The sequence below is a fragment of the Eublepharis macularius genome, chromosome 10 (genome assembly GCF_028583425.1).
Source record: "Eublepharis macularius isolate TG4126 chromosome 10, MPM_Emac_v1.0, whole genome shotgun sequence".
NCBI classification, from domain to species: Eukaryota; Metazoa; Chordata; class Lepidosauria; order Squamata; family Eublepharidae; genus Eublepharis; species Eublepharis macularius.
The window spans coordinates 83,416,701-83,442,429 of NC_072799.1; the positions used below are offsets into that span (position 1 = coordinate 83,416,701).

At 43.0% G+C, this 25,729-nt stretch overlaps 1 protein-coding gene across 1 annotated transcript in view; it reads right to left on the reverse strand.

Moving 5' to 3' along the window:
• TUSC3 (tumor suppressor candidate 3) overlaps positions 1 to 25,729 on the reverse strand; it is a 218,884-nt gene that overhangs the window by 125,233 nt on the left and 67,922 nt on the right. The window contains exon 3 of the mRNA XM_054990060.1: positions 4,328 to 4,445. Coding sequence (XP_054846035.1) covers positions 4,328 to 4,445 — 118 coding nt within the window. The remainder of the gene's footprint in view (positions 1 to 4,327; positions 4,446 to 25,729) is intronic.

Here is a 25,729-nt window from a genome sequence, read left to right on the forward strand (position 1 = left end):
GGTGGACTCTATGGAACTATGCCATACCAAGGTCCTTTCCCTCCCCAAACCCCACTTTCTCCAGGTTTCTCCAGGTTTCACCCCCCAGATCTCCAGGAATTATCCAACCTCGAGCTGGCAACCCTACGTGGGTAGCAAGTCTCCAGTGGTCACTGCCAGGCCTGTCCCCTAGGGGATGGCACCCTTTCCAGGGCCATTTCGGCCTCCGACTTCACCCTGCTCCATCCTCTCCACCATGGCTTTGCTGTATAAACCAAGGCTTGGAAGGCCTGGCAGCCTCCAAAATGGCAACAGAGAGCTCAGTGAGCATTCTTTCTTAACAGCTACGGGTGTTGTTTCTATTATTTTCAGGCATTTTAATCTTGAGGTTGGTGGAGAAATCCCCTCTAGCTAGTCCCTAGCTCCATTTTGCAGATCTATTCATCTATGGCCTGGCTTGGAATTAGATATATGATGTCTCTATTTAGGTGACCTTATCGCATATACTTGTAAGAAGCCCTAACTTCAACATATGTTTTCCATCTATTACATTGAGGTTGCCAACTTCCAAATGAGGCCTGGAGATCTCCCAGAATTACAACTGATCTCCAAACAACAGAGATCATTTGCTCTGGAGAAAATCGCTGCTTTGGTGGGTGGACTTTATGGCATTATACTCTATTGAGGTCCCTCCCCTCCCTAGATGTAAGGTGCATCACCTGTGGTGCATCACCTGTCATACCCAACAAGATCCTGTGTAATGTCTGTGCTCTAATAATATGGGTATAACTAACGGCTGAAGCTATGTTCTGACTGTGATGTGAAAGTATGCAAGGGGAGGGGCTGTCTCGGCTGTTATCTGTACGCCTTCTAAACTCCTCTCTCCTTAGCCTGGGAAGAGATGCTTGTACGGGCACTCATGGCCTTGATGCTTCACATACATTAACTCTGCTTTCCCCCACCTGGAGGCTTCCCTTTGAACGTACCTGACCATTACCTAAGGGGGTGGGGATTTGGGAATTCACCCACACTTAGAATTGTTTATATGTCCTCTGCTTGTAGAGAAATGTCTTTTCTGTCAAAGAAGCCCGAAACTGGTAGCTTGTCAATAAAGTTCTTTAACTCATGTAGTGAAGTCTTTTTGAGAGTTACCTGGACGATCCTTACACTAGGCTCCACCCCCAAATCTCCAGGAATTTCCCAACTTGTAATTCGCAACCCTAAAGTAGCTTTTTAAAAAGTGAGCAGGGTAGTTGCTTGAGGTTAACTCCTTGTGCTCAATGGATCTCCCAGGGGGCACACCACCAAAATTTGATTGCAATATCTGCCCGCATAGGATTGTGATAATCCCTATTATCTCTTCAGTAAGAACTGCAGTAGCTTATCTATCTACATTTTACACACATCTGATTCCAAGGTAAATAAGGGGGACGATGCAATTCAATTCAGAAATATTCAGAATTTACTGAATGTTATATTCAGAATATTCTATATTCTCTGTATTTCCAAATCCAAATTTTACAGTTGTGAATATTTACAACCCCACTGATGTCTACAGAAAGCAAGACAGGCTGCCTAGGGAGCAAAGATATTAGTGGCCAAACCGGGGGCTGGGGGCACTGGGCATTCACCTCATGCGTGCGCTCTCCCACTCCAGCCATCCTGTCAGAAAATGACTTCATTTCCAGCATGATGCAGAAGCAATGGGTCTCTCCAGGGGCCAGTTTTCTAAAAATCAGCCTGAAACAAAGTCTTTGGGCCAATTTTTTAAAGAATTGGACCTGAGCGCAACTCTTGCCTTCTGTGTCATGCAAGAAATGATGTCATTTCCTGGCACAATGGGTGGGCACAAGTATGCCTCTGGTCTGTCTCTGGGCTTTCCAGGTGCCTCTTTCCCCACCAGGTAGGGAAGTGGCAGCAAGGGGCGGAGGCTGGGGGTGAGGGGTTCCCACTGTGGCTGGAGATCTGGCAAGCCTGCTGGGCAATGAAAGTGAAACACATTCCTCAGACAGACTGCTGTGAAGGCTGGAAAAAAATAAGGACCAAAGTGTCCTCTAAGTGACGATGACAAGGTTTTGCCATGGGAGGGGGACTGAAGTGCGTACAAAGCCTGTGATTGTAACCTGACACTACTTACGAAATTCTGAAGCACCACACGGGCATTTTCCAGCTGAAAGCCAGGCACAGCTGCTTTGTTATCCCCTTGCTCCTCCCTGGCCATTTATTCTTGATTAACGGTATGCATGCTCAAACAGATCTCTCTCTTTTTCCAAGCACCTCAGGCTACATTTTATTCCCATTTTATCTGCTGTGGTGTATATATTTACTTTATTTTTATACATACAATTAGTAGATTCAAAGATACATTGTAAATCAATAAGGAAATTTTATATTTACTTTAGGCCCCTTTTTAGATCTATAAAAATAAGGTTTGTTAGTTGGATTTAGACAGATTGGTAGATTTTATATAGAGGGAGAGAAAGTGATTAACAGGTTTTTGCTGCCTGTGATTTGCAGCACCAGATATTGCTTTTAGGGAAGAATATGCACTTGTGTGGCAGCAATGTAAAACAGAGGCATGGAAAAGGAGGCTGGCGCATGGAGAAGACTGCAAGAACATAGCCTATATCTACTGAAAACCAAATGTACATTGTGCCTTATGAGCTGGTGATCTTCCAGGCAAAAGAGATCATCAGGCTACACAACACACAACTGGAACTGGGATCAGTAGAAAAATCTTTCCCCTTCAGGTGGATCTGCTACTGATAAGCTTCCCAAAGGTGCCCTTTGAATAGGAGCAAACAGTATATACAGAAGGGCATGACATACTTTTCTTTGCTTCACTCTGTCATGACTAGCATTTGTCCTAGAGATACACTGAATGCCAGATTATAGTCATTATTCAATGCCCAGGCATTATTGTCTGGAAACTATGGTGGTTACTGTGCACTTTCTTCATCTGCTCGACTCTCTGGGACGGCACAGGCACAAGGGAAAGGTCAGAGGACTGAAGGAAAAGATTTTTAATGAAGCAGTTCACCGTTTCTGGTAGGAAATTGCTGTTTCCTACTAACTTTAATGGAATTCCAAATATTAGGAAATTCAAGTTATCTAACGTTCAGTTTATCTAACATTTAGTTTACATACCACTCTAATCTGGAGAACTGGGTTTGATTCCTCACTCCTCCACTTGAAGCCAGCTGGGTAACTTTGGGTCAATCAAGCTCCCTCAGAGCTCTCTCAGCCCCACCCACCTCACAGGGTGATTGTTGTGAGGATAATAATAAAATACTTTGTAAACCACTCCAAGTGGATGTTAAGTTGTCCTGAAGGGCAGTATATAAATCGAATGTTGTTGTTTTGTGGCGTGAGGACAGGAAAATGTCCAATGAGACATCATATTACAGAGAAACTACAATTATACATTACTAGGGGAGGGGACAAAATAAAATGGCTGCTTTGGACAGCCGCTCCCTCGGCTGAAAGTGACAAAGAGAGTCGCGCTTGGTGTATTTTAATCAACTGAGACTGTTTCTATCACATTAAACATTTCCTCATATAAACCAAAGAAGGAAAACATCATTTCTCCAAAAAGTCAATATAATGTGATCACATGATTTTCAACTCCTTCCACCATCAACTTAAGAAATTACAAATATATTAATTTTTATACATACTGGGCTGGAAAAAACAGTAATTCCCACAAACAGAAGAGATTTTCGTCAGCAGAACAAGGCTTTCTTGTCTTCCTCATCCTCCTGAAGCCCAAAATGCTGATTCTGGGGGATGGGGGGGCCCTGGAAGCAGCATGAAGGGCAAGATGGAGGTCTGCCATGGAAAGGGAGAAAGTAAAAACTGCTCCCTATTCTGTTAGTAGAAACCTACCAATGGATATAGCTTGCTTTATACGTCTTAGAATGGCAAAATTGTCCACTTTATATATTTTGTACTAGCATGGTGGCATGTTCACATCCGTAACCTCAACAAATAACCTAACCATCATCTTTGCTTACATATGAAGAGGTAGAGAGTGTCCTCAAGTCACAGCAGACTTATGGCGACCTTGCTGGGGTTTTCACAGCAAGAGACTAACAGAGGTGGCGTGCCATTGCCTGCCTCTGCAGCCCTGGTCTTCGCTGGAGGCCTCCCATCCAATTACTAACCAAGACTGACCCTGCTTAGCTCCTGAGATCTGATGACATCAGGCTGACCTAGCTATCCAGGTCAAGGCTACGCTTATGTATATTTTTTAAAAAATCTGAAATGGAGTATATAATGAAGCAAATTGATATACTTCTTTTAAGAAGAGATTTACACGTTTGATCATTTGTCAGTGTCCCATTCTTACCTGCTGAAAAACATCTGCACCTTCATCATAATCAACTATAGTAAAGAAAAGCTTGTTTGAAAAAGCTGAAGAGTAACGCCAGGAGTTAGCTAGTACTTGGTATTCTTCATTGGCTTGCCTAGAAGGAAGGGGAAACAGACATATTCAGGTTCCTAATAATTAAGCACACCTAATATTTAAATGATATCATACTTTATGTTCCACAACTTTTACTATTCACAAATATAAAAAAACAAAAGGGAGAAAAGCCATCAACACAGCATTAAATAAGCATACAGAACAATCTGAAGTGGTTCACATATATGGCCTCAGGAATGGTCAATTGTTCTAACAATGCAAAGGATAAGTATCAGAGCAGAGTAGAGATAAGGGGTGCGGAGGCCGAAATGCAGCTGACTAGGCAATTGCAATATGCTCAGTTGCAGGTGAAAAAGAATGCTATCTTGAATTAAGATACTGAGCTAATTTAGTTAATTCAATAACATTTTCATCAAAAAATGTATATTCCATAGTAAAGCCCTCCAGAAACCAGAGCTTGTGAAAGTTTCCAGAAAGCATGTTTTGCATGTTCTTTGTAAAGCAGAATCCATGCTGATAGACCTTGGTAGGTACTTAGGTCGAATCCACATTCACCTATTACCAGCATTTTTAACGGAAATCTTCCGTTTGTCTCCAGTCCACAAATTTCTCCTCTCCATTCACATTCATGCTTCCAATGTGACCGTCGCTGGATGCGCCGCTTCCGAATGTCCAAGAGCACGTTCATCGAGCTGGTGGAGGCTCATTTAAGCTGCAATTTTTTTTGACTGAACCTTTGGCATAACGGTATTATGCTAAATAGAAACCAATGCCTTATTTCGTTGGGGCATTGACGGAGATCCAATATTCCCAGACGTGTGTTACCCCATTGTTGTTGCAACCACCAATCAACTCAAGCACCGTCAATAATTTAGGATATTTAATTTTGCTATATCGATAGGAAGAATCTTGCAAGAAATAAATAAAGTTTTATTTTTTTTATTCATCAGTACTACATAAAAGTGATGCTTTGATAAGAATAAATTAATCTTTTTAAAAAGACGTGCCAAATGTTAGAACATCATCCCAGGCAATATTCGAGCTAATTAAATAAGCTCATAGGGGACTGAGTATATGTGGGGAAAGCCGGGAAGCCTGATAGCTGTGCTGCTATGTGATCTTTATTGCGCAGGAATATACGCCATAATTTCGCTATTACATTGATCTAGAGAAAAATAAAAAATAGAAAAAAAAACAGGGAGTTGTGCGAGGCCGGTATTAGGCTACATTGCCAAAAATATTTTTACACTCAACCAGAAATGATTTCGAAGACATCTGAGTTATAATTCCCAACAGGCATTAAGAGACTACGGAGCACTTGATAATAGAATCGGCCAATGGGAACGCAGGGAACGGCCAGAAATACTTGAATGGGGGTGGTTTAAAAAAAAGGCGCGTAAATTGCGCTTGTAGGCGTTCACGTCCACCGTGAAATTCCTGCAAGAAAACAGTGACTGAAGATCCGAGAGGAATATGGAAGAGATACATGTGATTTATCAGGTAATGTGACCAGCACTTGGGAATGCGGGGAAAAGGTGGGGAAAATGTGTTAAAAAAGGAGTAATGTGGATTCGGCCTTAATCTGTCTGAAATAAACATCAGGAAAAATAAATGAAGAGTCTAGCAAAAAAAGCAAAAGAGTAGAACAAATGCTGCGGCAAGTGTCTCTTATTGAGAGCAGGCATATGGAATTGGGGTTGCATTTCAATACCGCTGCCATAAAGAGAAGGCTACTCAAACCTCTCTTTGGTCTGAATACCTTCAGAACTCTGGCATCAGGACCTGTTTAGCCCAAAAGTGCCCCTTCGTTGACGTCTCCCAACTTGGGTGGTGGTAGAAGAGCCCCCAATTGCTCTCTACTGTGCCTGCAGAACAACTGAATGCATGCCAACAAGCCATTGCATGTGAGATCTCTGATTCATTGCCACCACCACCAATGCACGCCATACTCAATAAACAGTGAAGTAATATTTTACCCTGTATTCATATCCGAAAGCTTAACAGGCATCAGTTTTACTTTTTTAAAAAAAGTTATCTATCATATTTCTCAAAATCAAAATGCTGTAATACTTACTATCTTCCCAACCACCTTGTGAAATAAAATTAAAGGAGAACATGTGACATCCCAAGTTGCCTTGCTTTTGTTCATTGTTCCTCTTCTGCACCCCACTCTGTTTTCATACTGGGACCAGTTTCTCTGAGTCACAGGGGACTACAAAAGGCAGAGGGAAAGGGACTACACCTGATTTAATCATGCTAAATAAGAGCAGAATAAGGTAGTTTCCAGAACAGGCCCTGCCTTCCTATGTTCTTCCCAGTAATTGGCCATCAGAACGTTAATCAAAACCATACAATGATAATCAACATAGCTTTAGCCATAAAAGAAATCCAAGATTCTTCTCTGGCAAGGAGAAAATGTCTTTCATATAATCCAGGGATCCCCAATCTATTTGAGCCTGGAGGCACCTTTGGAATTCTGGTACAGCATGGTGGGTGCAACCACAAATTGGTTGGCACACAACGGCTACAGCATCTTACATTCAGTCACACAGTGAAGATCCTTGAGCTGTGGTGGCAGCTACTGCCGAACCAATGTTTAAAAAACAAATCCGCATAGCCAATCAAATATCCAGTGAAGCTTTGCTGGGCAAAAACCCCATCTGACCCTGCCCACTTTCTAAAAATAGTTGAAAAGGCATCGGCAAACACCATGGCACCCACAGGCACCTTGTTGGGGACGCCTGATAGGAATGTTGTCACTTCAGAGTGATCTAATTTGGACTGCATGGAATTGCCCAAAGACAGCCCCTGACTTGCCCAAGACAGGCCCTCAACACAGCTTCCGTCCTTCTACAGATCTCCCTTCTTTTGCTCTGTGAAAATATTCCCAGAACTCTATAAACAGTCACTCCTCCCATTTAGACAGGCACAGGGGGCACCACCTTGCTAGATCACATGCGAGTTTGTTCCAAGTTAATCCAAGGTGCTGCTGATTACGACCTTTGTAGCCCTTCACAGCGGTTTGGACACCCCAAGCTATGTTTCCTTGTGCCAGAGATGGTCCTCTAGGTGCCACTTTCTGGCTGTCGAGCTGCTTATGCTTGCTAGCCTAGCATCTGCTAAAGTCTCTTTCTTTTCAAAGGTGGCTCTCTGAGGAGGTAAGAAAAGCATTGTCCTTAGAAGTTCTCACAAGGCACTTTAAGTTTATTTTATTTGCTCAGATTATTAATTGGGTTTTAGCTGTAGGGATTTGGGGGAGGTAACGGGGTTTTGTTGTTTTATGGATGGCTTTAAGTTAGAACTGTAAGCTACCTTCAGCCACAAGAGAAAGGTGCATTTTCATACCATCCTGTTTTAAATGTGTATGGATTTGTATTGTATTTTAATATGTCGTTTTTATTGTATTTTGTATTTTAATATGTTGCTATCTGCCCTGAGCCCGCTCGCGGGGAGGGCGGAATAGAAATTTTAAATAAATAAATACATGTGTGATAGCCACGGCTGAAGCAAAAACCTGCACCTTTGAGGTCTGCACCAAACACCTACCACTGCTCTCCTGTAAACAAAGAGAAATGGAAAGGACCAGACGGTGTCCACGTGTGGCTTAGAGCCTTGTTCAATAATGAATATTTCTTCAGATCCAAACTTGGCTAAGATTAGCCAGCAGCATGTTAATTCGAAATGGGCAGACAACAAAGAGCATCCAAAAGCTGTCATTTTGTGACAAAGCAAGGAATAAACACTCGCACAAGAAAATTCCCATCACTCAAGGAGGTGAAATGGCTCACAAAAACCTTCGTATTTGCAACACTCTCTCTAAGGGAAAGACTGAAAAAAGAAATCGATCCTTTCACAGGTCTCCTGTACCTATGCATGTTTACTTGGCTGTAATCTTGTGCACACTGCCAAGTATTAATCCTATTCAAACTAGAGGGATTTACTTGAAATTAAACATGCATCAGTACAGGGAGTCTGTGTTAATACAGGCAAAGAGCCTCTTTGGATTTTGAGAAGAAAAGGAAGATATTTTCTCTGAAGTTACTTCAAGATAAAAATACTAAATACTTGTCCTTATTTTCATCTATTTCTTCCTTTAATCCTCTAAGCCCAGAACAATTGCTTTTATACTGTTATTTTTAAGGGTTCATTATTATTTTCATTATTGCTATTATTTTAAAAGTTTTATTATTAATATTTGAAAAGGGTTTTTTAATTCTCTGGGCGACATAGTGAGATAGTAAAAAAGTGTGCATTGATAACTTCTGTTTGCACAAGTAACTTGTTTGCGTGTCTAAAGTAAAATTCTTTCCCCAACATCATCATCAGCCTCAGGGGGCACCATCTGCCAAGATTTTAAGAGGACCTTAAACTCCATTTTATTTGCAGAGGCTTTAATGGAGTTTCAGCTGCAGGCGGAGGGTAAATGGGATTTACTGTATTTTGTATGTTTTTAATGTTTAGATTCATACGTTTGCTTGAGCAGCAAAGATGGGTTATAAATAGTTTAATATATGAAAAAAAACAGGGAAAAATACCCTCCTGACCATACCTGGCCCAACAAAGACACACAAATGAAACTTTTCTTGGTTCTTCTGTGCCATCCACCTGATATAATCGCCAGCAATATCTGTAGCTAATATCACAAAAGAAAGTGGGGTGGCAGGGCTGGCTTGTCACTTTCTGGTTGCAGTCTTAGATTCTCTCCACACAAGACTTCAGACACATGTTCTTCATGTGTTGAGAGTAGCAATGTTAGCCAGGAAGCATAATTTTAAACGCCAGAGCTGGTGGAGATCGCTCTGAAGGGGATGGATTCTCTCACAGCCATCCACCACCTCTGGTGTCTCCTCTTCTGTCCCCCCCTTCGGTTAATTCAAAGTTTTAAGCAGTGAGGTTGTCAGGGCAAAGGCTTTGGAAGGGGAGACAGTCCAGCACACCAGAGGTGATGGAGGGCTGTGAAACTACGCTTCCTGGCTAACATTGCATTTCCCAGCCTTTGGCGAACACGTGTCCAGGCGTCCTGTGTAGAGAGACTCTCAGCTAACATCAAATCAAATTATATCATCTCAAACACAAGGTCCTCACATGATGAATATGCATGTCAGAAACCGGACAATGGATGTGTTGGTGAGTGCAGCAGATTAAGATAGTTCCTCACCGCAATTTTTTGCCTGCTCCGGCACAGCAGGGCTTTCAGACCCCAAAGAATGCAGACATTCAAGTAAGATAGATGCAATTACCAGTAACCAAGTCAAACTGCAGAAGATACTGAAATTAAATTGGATCTCGGACACCTTTTGGAGTAGAACAGTACATTCTGCCAGAGCCTCTGCAAAGAAAGGGGAAAAAAGCTCTGCACCACAAAGAGAACAAAACAAAGATCTCTGATGGTGGATGCTCTCTTTTGGAATAGAAAGCCAAACGTTCGGGTTTTTTGCTGACAGTTGGTGAGCAGAGAATAATTCATTTCTTCCTAAGTCTCATTTAGTAGGAAGGGTCGAAAGCAACCTTCCTTATCGCAACGTTGAAGCTGCCACTCTGTAATGAACTCGTTCTGCATGTTCATTGGCATCCTGTAGAGGGCAGTCGTGCAACATCGAATGAATCCTGCCAAGGCTTAAGTAATAATCGCAAGACAGAGTTGTGTTAAACTGACACTAATAGAAATGTTGAAATTTTAATACAAGAACAAAAATGATAACATCACTTCAAGCCAAACCTGATCATTTTTTCCACCTTGTTTATTGTAAGTTATTTATGTAAAAGCATAAAGACACGCAGGGAACATGGCCCTGATAGCCTAGATGTTTGCAGTGTTCAAGCACTTTATATCTTTAAATTAAACTCAGTCGCTAATTAATGAATGTTTACTACCTTTTGCAAAAAAAAAGCGTCTGCCTTTTCTGGAATCTCTAGCTTATTTGCTTACATTTTCACTAGCAGGAGAGCAACGAGAGAAAATTGTTAGTAGTAGCAGCAGAAGAAGAAGCAGCAGAAGAAGAAACCACTATCAAAGATAGTTTTAAGAGAAAACCTATGACCACTTAAGACTGAGGAGAGCAAGAAGCTCTTCTTGAAGTACTCGCTATTTGTTGGACAGCTCAGTACCAGAAGATAAGTTAGAATGATTGTCTTGAATGAGTGGCTGAAAAAAGCCACACTTTTTTCCAGATGTTAATGAGGAGAGAGAGCCCCATTAGATACAAATTGCCCCTGCACAGCGTGCCGAAGTTTCTCCACCTCTAATCAAGCATGTTTTATATTATGTCTCCCATGGGGCTCAGGGTAATGGATAAATAATAATAAAATATTGTCATCTTGGAAAAACTGCTTTACCCGAAGCTGGTGACTTGTAATGGAAACCAGGGAGAGAAGGGAGAGGAGAAGAGGAGAAAGAAGAAAACCTGGTTGAAATTCTTTTCTTTAAACAACAAAGCTCACTTGGACAAGTTTCCTACTCATAGTTAACTCTCCTCAGATGTTCAGAGGATAAAATGTGGTCAAGATACATGCACTGTTTCTTGGAGGGAAGTGCTCATTACGCCCATCTTAAGTCCCTTTGGAATTCCGTGCTTTTAGCTGAATGTATTCCTAAATTTGCCATTTGTTTAAGGAGGGAGGGGAGGTTGGTATTTGCTGACAGAGAAGCTGAACAAATGCAGATAAAAAAATCTGAATTTTTTATTGAAACTGAGAAAAAAATCATAATTCCTAAATTCTGAACTAATTCTCTAATTCAGTTTGGGTATTTCTGAATAATTTGGCCATTGTTTTCTATGGGAAAATCACTCTAGGAGCAATTCAGTGGGCTAGAGGGGCCTTTTCCAACCAAACTTCATCAAAATAGGAGGGAACTACTCCTGACTGTCCTCTAAAGAACCACCAAGTTGCATGAAGATCAGACCACAGGAGCCAATTTTATGGGCCCCCAAAGAAGGTGCCCCCCCACTCTCCATTATTCCCTAAGGAGAAAAATATTTGCGGGGTATCCAGGGTGCTTGGGGGGGGGGTGTATTTTTCCTGAAAATGCCACCAAATTTTCAGGGAACCCACTTCTTATTATCCTCTAATTACCCCATAAGTTTCAGGAAGATTGAACCCCAGGGGCCAATTCAATGGGCCCCCAACCACTCCATTGTTCCCTATAGGGAAAAAAGTCAAACTGACTCCCATTGCAGAAACACAATGCAGCAAGGCTGCCCTGGCCGACGCACGTTTCCAAATGCAAGCTGAGCTCATTCCAGGGAAATCCCAACAGAAGCAAACTGAAGCACAGGAATGGAATCCCTCCAGAACCAAAGTGAAGGAAGGGGGCCAACACCACACAGAGAATCACATCCATTCCACCCAAAGCAAACTGAAGCAAGGGACACTGTTGCAACTCAGCCCAGCAGAAGTGAACTGAAACACAGGAATGGAATCCCCCCAGAACCAATGAGACGCCACGAGACCAATATCACATCAAAGAATCACATCCAATCCACCCAAACCAAACTAAAGCAAAGGGCAATTGCTGCAACTTAGCCCAGCAGTGTCTCAAAGAGTGGGGCATGTGACAGACTGCACTTTTTAGAAGCACTGTACAAACAGCTGAAGGACTGTGAAGGGTTAATTCTTAACAGAAACAGAGAGCCTTGAGCGACAGGCTACTCCAAGGAATCTGACTGAGTAGCATAAGCTGATCAGAGAAAGACTTTTGAACTGGATGTTAGGGAAGAGGGAGTCTGGTTTTAGCCCTAGGTGAGAGGAGTCGAGTACTAACAGTCTTGAAATTCAGTTTAACTGGGGGGAACTTGGCAAGGAAGTTTGGGAAGTAGAAACAGACTCCCACTGGGGCCAAATAAATGGGACAGATCTTCTAGTGAGAGGAGAATTTCCCTATTCAGTCCAAGAGGGAGTTCGCTCTGAAGAGTGAAGAGATCCCTCATCTGGTGTGGTTAGAAACTGCCTTTGGAGAACTTAAAAGGTCAGTTAAAAACTCAAGATGAGTACTGGAGTTTCAAGATAAGGGGTTTGGGTACTGGAAAGAGGGTACCAGCCTTCTGGAAACCAGAAAGAGGAAGAGAGTATTCAAAGAAAGTGTTTGGGAAACATGGGAACAAAAGCCTCTCAAAATAAAGGTTTAAGTAACTGTGAAGAGTTTTAAGAAACTCTCATTAGCCTGGAACATTAGACCTTAAGTATGTACATGTACTGATCTTACTTCAGAGTTATCTATATTGAGTTACCTCAGAAATGTTCAACCCTGATTTCACCTGACTTTTATCATCTATGTTAAATAAAATATTTTGTTATTTTTGAATTTAAAAATGCCTCCAGTGCCATTTACATTGTTTAAGTAAAAAAAGGGGGGACGTCATAGAAACATTTGGTTATTTTGACGTAACAACCTGGAGAATGACTGGGCAGTAAAGTTACCATCCGTATTTTTTCAGACTGCAAATGCCTAATAGAGTTAAGCACAGGCAAATGAACTAGGAAAACATTTGAGGACCAGTAAAAATTGTGCCATTTCTAATCCTGGAATAACGACACTGGGTCTCGGAAATAAAAAAAGAAAAAGAAAAAAAGCCCAGAAAGAGAGACAAATACATACGCACCCAACAGCAGAATTGGCTGCTTTAACAAACCTACAGATCCAGGATTAGTCTGACATTTGTTTCTGCAGTTTACTGAACCGGAAAACCCGATAAAGACTGTTAGTATCTTTTTCGCTTCACATTTTAAACCGCTAATGCCCTTCTGTCCACTCACGCTTACCTGCGATAGGAATGCAGAGCTTCGTAGCCACCCTTTGCCCCTCTGCACATCACCTTTTAAACGGAGAACGGGCTAGATCGAGACACCCAACTAGGCATTCTGCTCAGCCAACCAAGATCTCTTCAGATTGAGCATTCCTCCTCTAGTCACCAATTTCATATTTGGTTAATTTTCTGTCCCTCTATTTTCGATCACGTGAGCACTCTGGCAACAAGGCCACAACATGGCATGACCCCAGCATTTGCCAGGGGACACCCCTTTTGGCAAACCTTGATTTAACCAGCAAAGGCACAAAAATTCAGAGAGGGGAACCGAAGCGGCATGCAAGATCGTATTAGCGCTTTGAATAAAATGTACTTGGCAAATTCCACCTCATTCCTCGCTTAGGAACGTTGATTAAGAAGATACAGTATTGCTGATAGCAGGCACAGCAGGAATCAAGCTACACAAGCTGTTTTTCATCTTGCACTGGCCATGGGCTTTGTTAAGAGGCTGTTCTGCAAAGGGGAGATCGTTCAGCTGCCAGCAGTTACTCCCAGCTCCTCATACTTGCACAGCAGGCCCAACGACTAATTTTATAAAGGTGAAAATGAAACTGTTGCATAACTGGAGAGAATTATTGGGGGGGGGGAGGATCAAAGTAAGAAGTGGAGAGAGGAGGAGTGTTTAGAGCAGCATCACACTTCTGGAAAACACGAGGAAAGGATCAGCTGCCAATCAATTCCTACTCCCCTCTACTTGCTCTTCTTTAGTACCATCAGATCTGAAACTTGAACAACTGAGGGGGTGGTATATGAATGCATCCCTCTGCCAACCCGCTTGGTCTACAGTCTTTTTTCTGCCTCTTGCAAACCTGGATGGGATAACGAATCAAACCTCTTATCTGTTTAATCTAATAGTGTATGTATAATAGAATATTCTGTCAAGGGAGATCAAGAAAGGTCTTTCTTCTTACAGTCCAACTTCAGCTCATTCAACATGCCAAGTGAAAGTATCTACTCTTTGGAATAATTATACATTGCAATACCATAATTTGCAGCCATATGAGTATACAGTACTGGGATTCTGCATGTACATATAGACACTAGTGCCTATCCTATGGGTTAGCACATATGAGACATCCCTGTCGAATTACTACCAACGTCACCCATTGCTTACTCAAAGGAAAGGGAAAGGGGACGAGACTGAACAGTCCCTTCCTTCCTTTCTCACTCACCAAATCAAACAGTTGCACAAGCAATTCTTCACACTGCTAGGGAAGCACATGTTCAGAGGCATAGTTCCACAATCTTATGGGTCTACATATATCAGGGTATCAGTGTACTTCGGCGCCTTTTAACATTTGGAGCAATTTGTCCTGTAACTTGTCTTTGTTTTCATGTTCTGACTGACAGTGGCTGGTGAAACAATACTACTGCCCACATGAAGCCAACCTGGAAGAAGACAATGGGTTTGCTCTTTTGTGCAGGAGGGAGGGTACGGGTACCAGGGGGAGCTTGTATCTAGATTCTCGTGTTTAAGTATGGTCGTTTGTCCTTGTTTGTGGTTGTGTGTCCTTGTCTCACCTGCTGGCTGGGGATGTGTTTGAGGGAGTAAAGTAGAGCAGGGGATGGTGCCACAATTGTGTATTGGGTGGAGGGAGATATGGAGGTAGGAGAAGAGTAAGGGAAAGGGACATCAGACATTTGTGTTAGGCTATGGATGACAGGCTATGGCAGGCAGATCCCTGTACCATTGCAACAAGAAATCCAGGCTCTTGGCTAAATGGCTTTATTCAGAAATCAAATCATTTCCACAGATACGTCCATAGGATTACTTAGAAGTAAGGTAAGCATCTAAGCAGTAAGAGTAAGATTGACAGGAATAGTAACACGTGGAAAAATCCTTCCTCTTAACCTACACATTTGCTCCTTCCCCCCTCCCAACAGCAAACAGGATTTTTGGAACGAACTCACCCTGGGAACATCTCACATATTTGTACTATCAAGTTGAATCACTGAAAAAGCAAGACATAGCAACACACAAGAGTGAGCTGTACACGAGGTCATGAGCACTGGACGTTTCTACAGTCCGTTAGATAAGCACCTGCAATAAGCCTGTGAAAGACACACTGGCAATATGACATCAAGTTACAGCATGAAACATTGGTTCAGAACAACAGGTCTGCATTAGTCTTGGCATGGATGGGGTTCATACATGACTCTGTGAGCTGCTGCCCCTTCTGGTTCTTCTTCAAGCCAGGATGACTCTGATGACCAAATCAATATCCCATTGGACAATAAAATCTTGCTTTTAAATGCTAGGTCAGTCATAGGAAAAACAGCAGCCATCCAGGATTTAATTCTGGATGAGAAGGCTGACCTGACCTGGCGCTGTGACAGCCGGAACTGGAAGCTGCAAGGGCTCCAGCTGTTCGCTCCCATATTCCATTGCCCTATTTGCATCACTATAGTGGATTATATTGCTTATGATCCACAGCTGAAACAAATATAAAAAAGGCTTTGTATAAGGTATTCACATACTAACCAACTTCATTTACATCATTGCTATATGGCTAGTTTGCAATTTATTGTAGCTATTCTGTCTTTCACCATCTGGTTTATGCTAGAATTGGGAAGGGTGACGGCACGAGTGTCAGTTTCAAGGCTGAAGAAATAAAAACAGCTCACAGGCAAAATTTCTCCTCAGAAAAGTATTTTAAAAAGTGTGAGCCACATAAAGAACCTCATTTGTCTGAAAAACATCATGCAGGGGGGGGGGGGTGGCAAAAGAACCAGAGAAACACCTCATGGCAGAAAGGAGAGATCATGGAGAAGATGTCACCAGTGTAGTGAAACAGGAAACGTGCAGAACAATTATCCTAAAATGAACAAACAGCCTCTTTAAAACCAAAACAAGTGAATGTTTCCATACAAGTTCAGCCTGCACCTCAGCAGTTAACACTGAGTCTGTCTACATCAGACATCTTACACAGGGACGCTCAAGTGCCGGGAGATGCAACGTTAGCTGGGAAGCAGAGTTTAAATTTTATCTCTCTACACGAGGGTAGTTTAAAAGGACAGAGCCGGCTGAGATCGCTCCTCAGAGGATTTGTTTAATTTCATCTACGCCTCCCTGAAGGTGCTGTCAATTTTGCCTCCCCTCCCCAAAGTCTCAGAATGTTCTGGAGAACCAGGCATTAGAGAGACCAACTGCCAAATTAAGTACTGGACATGCCAGAGGGTGGGATATTTACCCCTGAGAGAGGCATGGATCCTGATTACAGTGAACCTGTGGTAGTGGATGGATCCCAAGTGTTGGCATGGAGATATTCAGGTTCTGGTGTTATTAAACTCCACTTGGGGAAGTCAAAAAGCCTAGTTGGGGGGGGGGGCATGATAATTAAAGGGCCGGGAGGAGCTGCTTTGCTAGTGCCTGTTGCCAAAGTGAACATTCAATCCAAAGGCCTGGGGAGGAATTTGGGGAGTAGGGGTGCCCCCATGTTACTCGAGAATGATCTGGCAAAGCATGTAGCAAGAGTGAGTGTGGCCGCTCGTTCACAAAGGAAATTCCAGCCAGGTGCATCTCTCCAAGAACAAGAGATGGGCACCCAGAAGAGCTCACAGAATAATGAAACTTCTGAGGAGGGAGGTAAAGAACAGGCTTGTTTGGAGAGAACCAGTGTGATTCCAGGGGAAACACGGCGATCCACTGGATTCATAGCTGAAGAACCACAAGATGAAGCGTTAAAGTTCCTAAAGGATCTAGCTAAGACCAACTCTCCTGACCGGCCGCCTGAACAACCTGTGAGATTCATATAGAAACAAGGCCGATTATATAGTGAGTCTTTGAAGAAAAGGGGAGAGATTGCATTTGAACCACATCAGCAATCAGTGGTGCTGAGAAAGTATAAGATGGACTCGCTAAGGGTGGCTCACACCAGTCCACACTGGTATGGGGTTTTGTGTAACAGCACACAAAAACACACACAACATGCACTCAGAGCTAACTACAAAGCAGTGGTGAAAACTGGATAGAGTTGAAGGGATTGAGTGATCATTACCATCCGGAAGAGGCGTGCAATGGAAGAGATGCAATGGAAACACAATGCAATGGAAACATAATGCAGCCCATTCAGATGACGGAAAATCGTTTGATTGCTTGACAATTATCTGCTATAGTCAGAATTCTCAACATGAAGGAAGGGTATGATAGTAACAATTCGGATCTAACATGGGAAAGTCATTTAACAGTACAAGGCACCCTCATTTTTACCCCTCTTTTGTATTTCCAGTTTTATTATTTATTAGGGTTATATGCATTTAGCCAGTCATTTATTTCCTTTCGATAAAGGGCCGTATTGTGGCTAAGTGTTCTAAGAAATAACATCATTATAAATCTTCCTGCAGGTTATATTTCCAGTGCTGTTAGAGAGCGAAACGTTAGCCTTTAGGACTGATTCAATGTGATCACTTAAGCTCTTATTTCACACTTCTATTCAGTTCCAGAGCTTTGCAAGCATGACAATAGCCCTTACCTGGTGAGGGACATGCTGTTCTAGTTAAGAGATGTAAAGGCCCAAGGTAAAAAGGGGAAATGTGAGGGAATTTGTGACTCCCCCTCCACCCACCAAGCGAATCCAAAGTGAAAACTGGAAATTTGGGGGAGTGCTGCTGACAAAGTGATATGAAATATTCTCTTTTGAAATGTGAAATGTTTTTAAAGCAAACATTTACTTGCTTGAAACATAATATGAGTATTTTATGCAAGCCAATCACTATAATTAATGATAATTCTAATGTAAAATATGCACATAAACAACCTAGTTTCAAGCATGCATATAGTTTAAATGTGAACTTGCTCCACAGCTAATACTCAGTAATATTTATTATTGTAGTATACTACGGAATAGTGCACATACAAAGTTTTAACTCAATATCCAAACAGCTATTAGTCCTAATTTGATTCTGCAACTCTTTGTATCCAAATAACACGCTTTCTTCACTTCAAGATTTGCATTTCCTACTTTCAGGTTTTCTTTTTTTTCTCTCAAATGGCAAAAACTAGGATACATGTGCTAATGGGGAATTCAGGCTCACAATTTTTCATGTAGAAAACAAAATTATTTATACTTTTAAATTTCAAATGTGCCCAAAGTACAATTTAGTTACTCTTATGCTCATTTTTCACCATCCCTTTTCATAAAGCAATGTTTACATCAACACCATATCCTGCAAGGCTCTCTACTGTTGGAGCTAATGCCACTTCAGACTACAGAGGATGGCTTTCATGCCCATCAAAGTGGCGCACAGAGACTATGAAGCAATAAAAGTTTGTTCAAAGCCCTGGAACCTTTCAATTGATTCACAGATTCTTTGAAGCTGCACAAAAGGATGTTGGAATTTCAAGAACAAGGTTCACAGAACTTCTGCAATATCCACTGGATCATCAAGGTGTCAATAACTGCCCAATATCCCAAGAAGATTTTAAACTAAGCAGCAGACAGACTTGAGGCATACACTGGCACCTCCTGGCACTGGGGCATTTCTGAATAGCGTTTAGTGTGCTAGGAGCAGTTGTCCTCCAAAAGGAAGGTACTCTCTGTGGTAACAACAACAACAACAACATTCGGTTTATATACCGCCCTTGAGGATGACTTAACACCCACTCAGAGCAGTTTACAAAGTATGCTATTATTATCCCCACAACAATAATCACCCTGTGAGGTGGGTGGGGCTGAGAGAGCTCCGAGAAGCTGTGACTGACCCAAGGTCACCCAGCTGGCTTCAGGTGGAGGAGTGAGGAATCAAACCCGGTTCTCCAGATTAGAGTCTCGTGCTCTTAACCACTACATCAAACTGTCTCTCAGTTTGTGAGATATACTGTTTTGTGATGTATGAATATGTTTTGTCTCCAAAATGCTAGAGATCCAGCCAACTTTTACTTAATTTCATCCAATTCCTCTCCAATTTATAGACCCTATCCAACACGGCTTTTATCCATGCAGATCCCATGATCCTCAGCATAACCTTTTTCAAGGTCAAAGGGGACCTCCTCCTCCCTTTTTCCTAGTGGAAAACCTAGTTGACTCCAACCCGTGGTCCTCATATTGAACTTAAGAGTGGGTATCTCTCAGGTTACTGATCCACTGACCCAAGCAGAGGTGTCAGCTTAATGGAGAGGTTCACAATAGCTAGAAGATGTATCATCTTATGACAGAAGTCTCCCTGTTCTGGATTGGTGGTTCAATGGCTTTTAGGGTTACAATAAAACCTGTGGTCCAAAACCAAACTGAGAAGAAACATAGCAAAATTTCACATGAAACAAAATTATCTCCTTCTGAATCATTCTATATTATTCCTTTGAAAACAGAATTCTAAAGGTCCATTGCTGTTCAAATTTTTAAAGGAGAGAAGCAATATTGAGAGTTTAGAATACTTTGTAGAGGAGGAAACCATGAAGATGTAGCTTTAAAAGAGTATAGTTGTCAATGACATAAAAAGCCAGCAGGAAGAAAACTGGAACTATCTACTTATATTGGTCTTCTTCTACCAGAGACGGCACATTCAAGATGCATCAAAGAAGATTTAGTTTAGATAACAGGATATTTCAATTTCTAAATAGTTGGGCAATGAACATGTTACCTAGGGAACCAGAGGTGCAGGTGGCCATCTATTAGGGATTCCATGGAGATTAAAGATGGGCAGGGGCAACAGCTTGTCCCACAGGGAATACATTAAGTGCCAAGTACAGCCATGTTCTGCAAACCCTTTTCTTCAAGCTCAATTCGTAACAAACAGCAGCATAATCAAAATATCAATTTTTAAAATGACATTACAGTAATAGTTTTTTACACAGTTTACAAACTGGAACCACCTCCTCCAGATCACAGAATCACAGAGTTGGAAGGGGCCATACAGACCATCTAGTCCAACCCCCTGCCCAGTGCAGGATCAGCCTAAAGCATCTCTGACAAGTATTCATCCAGCCTCTTCTTGAAAACTGCCAGTGAGGGGGAGCTCACCACCTCCCTAGGCAGCTGATTCCACCTTTGTACTACTCTGACCGTGAAAAGTTGTTCCTAATATCCAGCCAGTACCTTTGTGCATGTAATTTAAGCCCATTACTTTGGGTCCTATCCTCTGCTGCCAACTGGAACAGCTCCTTGCCCTCCTCCAGATTAAACATGAGTTGCTCCCCTAGACTTGCACATGGGTTAGGTGGGTTGAGCACGGCTGCCTTAGGCTGAGCACTACTAGGCCAGGCTCAGCCCTTCTGTCACAGGGTTGGCCCAGCCAAGTGGCGGGTGGGGAGGTCATCAGTTATTCTGCTGCTCTTAATAGCCAATCCTCTTGCCTGTGAGCTAAATTAGGTCAAGAATATGCAACAGGCCCAAGGTCACCACGTGAGTTTCCATGGCAGCACGGGAATTCAAGGACCTAGTCTGAAGTTCTAACCACTACACCACACTGGCTTTCACGGGATGACTGTTGTTGAACAGTAGCAAGCAGCCAAACTTAGGTGAGTTATTCAAGCTGGGAGATACCAAGTTATCTGGGGGTTCCCACCAGGACTGGCTCCAATTAATCCTCCCTCAAATGCCAGAACAGCCTGAGAGAGGGCCCTGATCCCTCCTCTTCTCTTTTACTGACAGAAACCAAGCCTGGAAGGCTGGCAAAACTGTTATGATGGTCTAGCAATGGCCACTGAGGGCATCCATTTCTTAAAGCTACAGGTGCCACTTTTATCATTTGGGTTTTTTAAAACCCCAAAAGATTTCTTTTTTTTAATTTCAGGTTTTTCTGCAAACCTGGGGTGTTTTTCAGTTTCGTAGAAAAATCTGTCTTGTCTGTTCATGGTGGCAAAAAAGTCCAATTCAATCCTGGGTTGTATCAAAAGGGCCATTGCATCGAAATCGCAGGAGGTCATAGCCCCTCTCTATACTGCCTTGGTCAGGCCACACCTGGAGTATTGTGTGCAGTTCTGGAGGCCTCACTTCAAAAAGGATGTGGACAAAATCGAGAGGGTGCAGAGGAGAGCGACGAGGATGATCAGGGGTCTGGAGACTGAGCCCTACGAGGAAAGGCTGAGGGCCTTGGGAATGTTTAGTTTGGAGAAGAGGAGATTGAGGGGGGACATGATTGCTCCCTTTAAGTATTTGAAGGGCTGTCATTTGGAGGAGGGCAGGGAGCTGTTCCAGTTGGCAGCAGAGGGTAGGACCCGAAGCAATGGGCTTAAATTACATGCACAAAGGTACCGACTGGATATTAGGAAAAACTTTTTCACCGTCAAAGTAGTTCAAAAGTGGAATCAGCTGCCTAGGGAGGTGGTGAGCTCCCCCTCACTGGCAGTTTTCAAGAAGAGGCTGGATGAATACTTGTCAGGGATGCTTTAGGCTGATCCTGCACCGGGCAGGGGGTTGGACTAAATGGTCTGTATGGCCCCTTCCAAGTCTATGATTCTATCTAATCTCAAGATTTAAGTCTCCTCAGATTTCGTGGAGCTGAGACTTAGATATATTAATGATGATGGTGCTGATAATGATGTGTATGGACCATTCACTGAGGTAAAGTAGGTAGTCAAGAGAAATTTTCTGTAGCAGTATCCTTGGCAAGGAACTCACCACCACTAACTGCCTGGCACCTTCCCTGTTAAATTTCAGGGGCTTGGTAAAATTGTTTTTGCTTAATGTAATGTTAACAGGCTGCTTTGTATCCTTTGATTAGGTTTTTATGTTCTGCTAAAGATTAGGTAAGGTAATTGTTTATTACTTTATAGTCTCTTCTGTTATGCAGTACTTTTTGAAGTAAAACTGCTACTCTCTCTGCTTTATTGATTTCATTTTAGTAGTCTGTATACTTGAAGCAAGCAGACCTCAGCTGAGCTGTGTGAGAACCCACGTGTGCGAAAAGCCGACTGCACTGGACTGCGTGGCTAGTAAGGAATACAGTGAAACCACATATCGGACATCCACAAACAGATCGACAAAAACTGATCATCAAAAAATCATCTTTGTTCACAACTGGTGAATACAACGTGAGCCAAAGCAGTCAGCTCATCTTGTATTCACCAGTTGTGAACAAAGATGAGTTTTTGAGCAGACTGCTCCCTCATAGATGGACTTAAATAAACTTACGTAGTTTAGTTCAAAAAGGTAAAAGCAAATTTTCACACTGTTGTAGTATAAACACAGCCAACTTTTACTAGAGGATGTATGCTACATTTGTCCAGGGTCTGAGGCACAGCCCCCAGCCTTTCTGGGAGGAAACAGTGAGAGACAGCCGAGAGGCAGCGGCCCTGCTGCCCCAGCCAGCTATCAGAGCCAGAACCTGCCTATGCCAGGAAAAAGGGGCAAGGGTCCAAGGCCCCAGGGGGCTGAAAGGGGCAGGGCAAGGCCAGCTAGCCCCAATATCCAGAGAGAAGGCAGGGGGCTAGGCAAAGTAGAGGGAGAAGGCAAGGGCAGGGGAAATAGTGACCCAGCAGCTGCCCAAGCAGAGCCCTTACCTGATGAGGAGAAGCAGTCCCAACAGCCCAGAACCACGCCCCAGCCTATACACCAGCTAGAAGGCAATAGCCAGGCCCAGGGAGTGCCAGAAGCCAAGCAACCTCAGGTGGAGCTGCCACCGGCATTCTGGGGGAGGAGCTGGGCAGGCAGCCAAGGGGCCACAGCTGGACCTGCCTTCAGCAATCAGCAGAGTCAGGGAGGCTTGGCAGCCAGGCAACACGACACAGCTGGTGCCAGTCAGTGGAGCCAGATCAGCTACCCCAGCTGCAACTACTTGGGGCAGCCCAGATCCAGGCTGGAAGAAGGGTGGGGTGGAGAAAGGAAACTCTATAAAGGATGGCTGGGAAGAGCTCTGGGGTGGTGGGTTTGAGTAGGAGTGATGGAGCGGAGCAGAGTGAAGGCAAGGAGGACAGTGGATGAAGGAGGAGGAGATGGCAGAGACCAAGGGGAGTGAGTGGCACAGGTTGAGCAGGCCAGCGAGTGGAGTGAGAGGGAGTCTGGGTGATGTATACCGCCCCTCCATCCACAGAGCAGGGTCCCGCAGAATCCCTGGTCCCCCTTTGACGTCAGGAGCAGACCGCAGCAGTGGCTGCAGCAAGCCCTGACAACATTTGTCAAGAAAAGTTAATAGTTTCACATAATTAAGTTACACTGAAATATAACCTGAAATAATTTCCATGGAGCTAATCATTAGCTCCCAAGTGATCGGCTGAGAGTTAATGATAAGGGACCTAATTGACATTCTGACATTCTTCATTAGTACAGCCATCTGAGGAAAGGTGGGCTGAAGAACCTCAGACCAACTTCCTACTAAAGAACACGGGGAGAGAAGATGCAATAAAACGTTGCCTTGTTGCTAGGTCTGGGCTAGGTCTACTCTATCCTAATAAAATCCCAATAAGCACAACTCTTTGGCTAGAGAAACTTGACCAAATTTGTTTCTTGGGCCTAATTTGTTCTATTTCAGTTAGCCATGGAAAAAACACAAGGAAAAATGGTGAACTGCCTCTCCCGCTTCAGGAGGATGCCTCTGCCACATACTTAGTTTAATGTCAATAAGATCTTGAAACTTTGGGGGCAGGGGTCAAGACGAAATCCTCAATATACAGAAGTCTGCTCTTGACATCCAGTTCCACACCTGTGTGGCAGGATCACGGAAGTGTGAAATGCAGACAACCTTGGTCATGCCCCCATTTCCTTAAAAGAGCCTCACATCATGAGCCCAGTTCCCCTTTTTGTTTCCATACAGTTGGATACAGCAAAGAACTTGTCTTTCTGCAGAAGTACTCTAGGTGACAGTTAAGGGGCCATGTTTAAAATATTTTTTTCAATATTTGGTTAATACAACAACAGCCTTTTATTTTTTTAAATGTAACCTTCATGCAGGGATATGTTTGCATTTACTTTAAAATGACATGATGACTGATGGCTAACCACTAGAAGAATAATCTTCAAAATATAGAATCATAGGCTTTTCACAGGCAAACCCATATTACACACTGAATCGAAGGCACAAAGTATTTATATACAATTCTTATCTATTAATTACTTGGAGTCTTGCGTGACTTCAATTTTATGAGACTGTTTTCAGGTGCAGCATCATCTACTCAATTTAATTCATATTATACCCTACAGCAAAGCCAGATCTCAATTTCACATTTATTTTAAATGTTTTGAACTCGAAGGAACGAGTTAATTGTTTCCCATTTTAGATGTCCAGCTGCATTCTGCTGAAACAACTATGCCTTCCATCCTAATATTTACTTGGAAATTAATTTTACTGGCATTAACAGGGAAAGTGTTTAGGGTCTCTGGCCTATAGCCAGGTGAACTTGAAGCCCTATTTCCACCATACTAAACAGTACTTCTTTATTAAATGATAGTATTTGTCCAGCATTAAAATCCAACAACAGAAGCCTGATAACAGCAATCAACACAAGGGAATCAATTCCCAGCTATTTAACATCATAATGAGAAGAGAAACAAATTTAAAGCAGCTGAATTTCAGAACTTACAAAGGTAAGTAAAACATTTCAAAACTGCTTTGCTTGTCTCAGAATTGGATGACATTCTTATCAGATCTGCCTTATGTGCCTTAATGTCATAGACAGATGATCAGCAACAGTGAGTGCAGCCCTTCCTCTCCTTTGTGGGGCGGGGGGAGGGCAGACACCAGTGGTGGGTCTCATCATGCCCACCTCATCTCAGGGTGGCTGGGCTGCTGCACAGCTGGTCCCACTGTAGTCCATCAGTGCCAAGTTCACGGCTGCTTTCCCCACAAACTGCAGCTTTTCCTCCCTGAGAGTTTCAGCACTGAGTAATGGAAGAGAGTGAATTGGCAATGGTGAGCTACTCAGGCAGCATGCTTTTCTCTCTCTTCCTCACAGTGACTGGCCCTTTGCCCGCAGATATATTGCTAGTTGCCACAGGTGCGCCGCTGGTTAATTGAGCTGTGTACATCACTGAGAGTCTCTCTGCACCAGACATCTGACATGTGAAGAATGTCTGGAGACTGAGCCCTACGAGGAAAGGCTGAGGGCCTTGGGAATGTTTAGTTTGGAGAAGAGGAGGTTGAGGGGGGACATGATTGCTCTCTTTAAATATCTGAAAGGCTGTCATTTGGAGGAGGGCAAAGAGCTGTTCCAGTTGGCAGCAGAGGGTAGGACCCGAAGCAATGGACTTAAGTTACGTGCAGAAAGGTACCGGCTGGATATTAGGAAAAACTTTTTCACGGTCAGAGTAGTTCAAAAGTGGAATCAGCTGCCTAGGGAGGTGGTGAGCTCCCCTTCACTGGCAGTTTTCAAGAAGAGGCTGGATGAATACTTGTCAGAGATGCTTTAGGCTGATCCTGCACTGGGCAGGGGGTTGGACTAGATGGTCTGTATGGCCCCTTCCAACTCTATGATTCTATGATGATTCTATGTATCGAGAGATGCAATGGTAGCCGGGAAGGGTAGTTTAAAAAGACAGAGCCAGCGGCAGGGCAAAGGCTTTACTATACACTGGAGCTCTGTGAAGGGACTCTGAAATGCCAGAAGGGAAACTTCTGCCTATTAAAACTTCTCCAGGTCCAAGCCAGG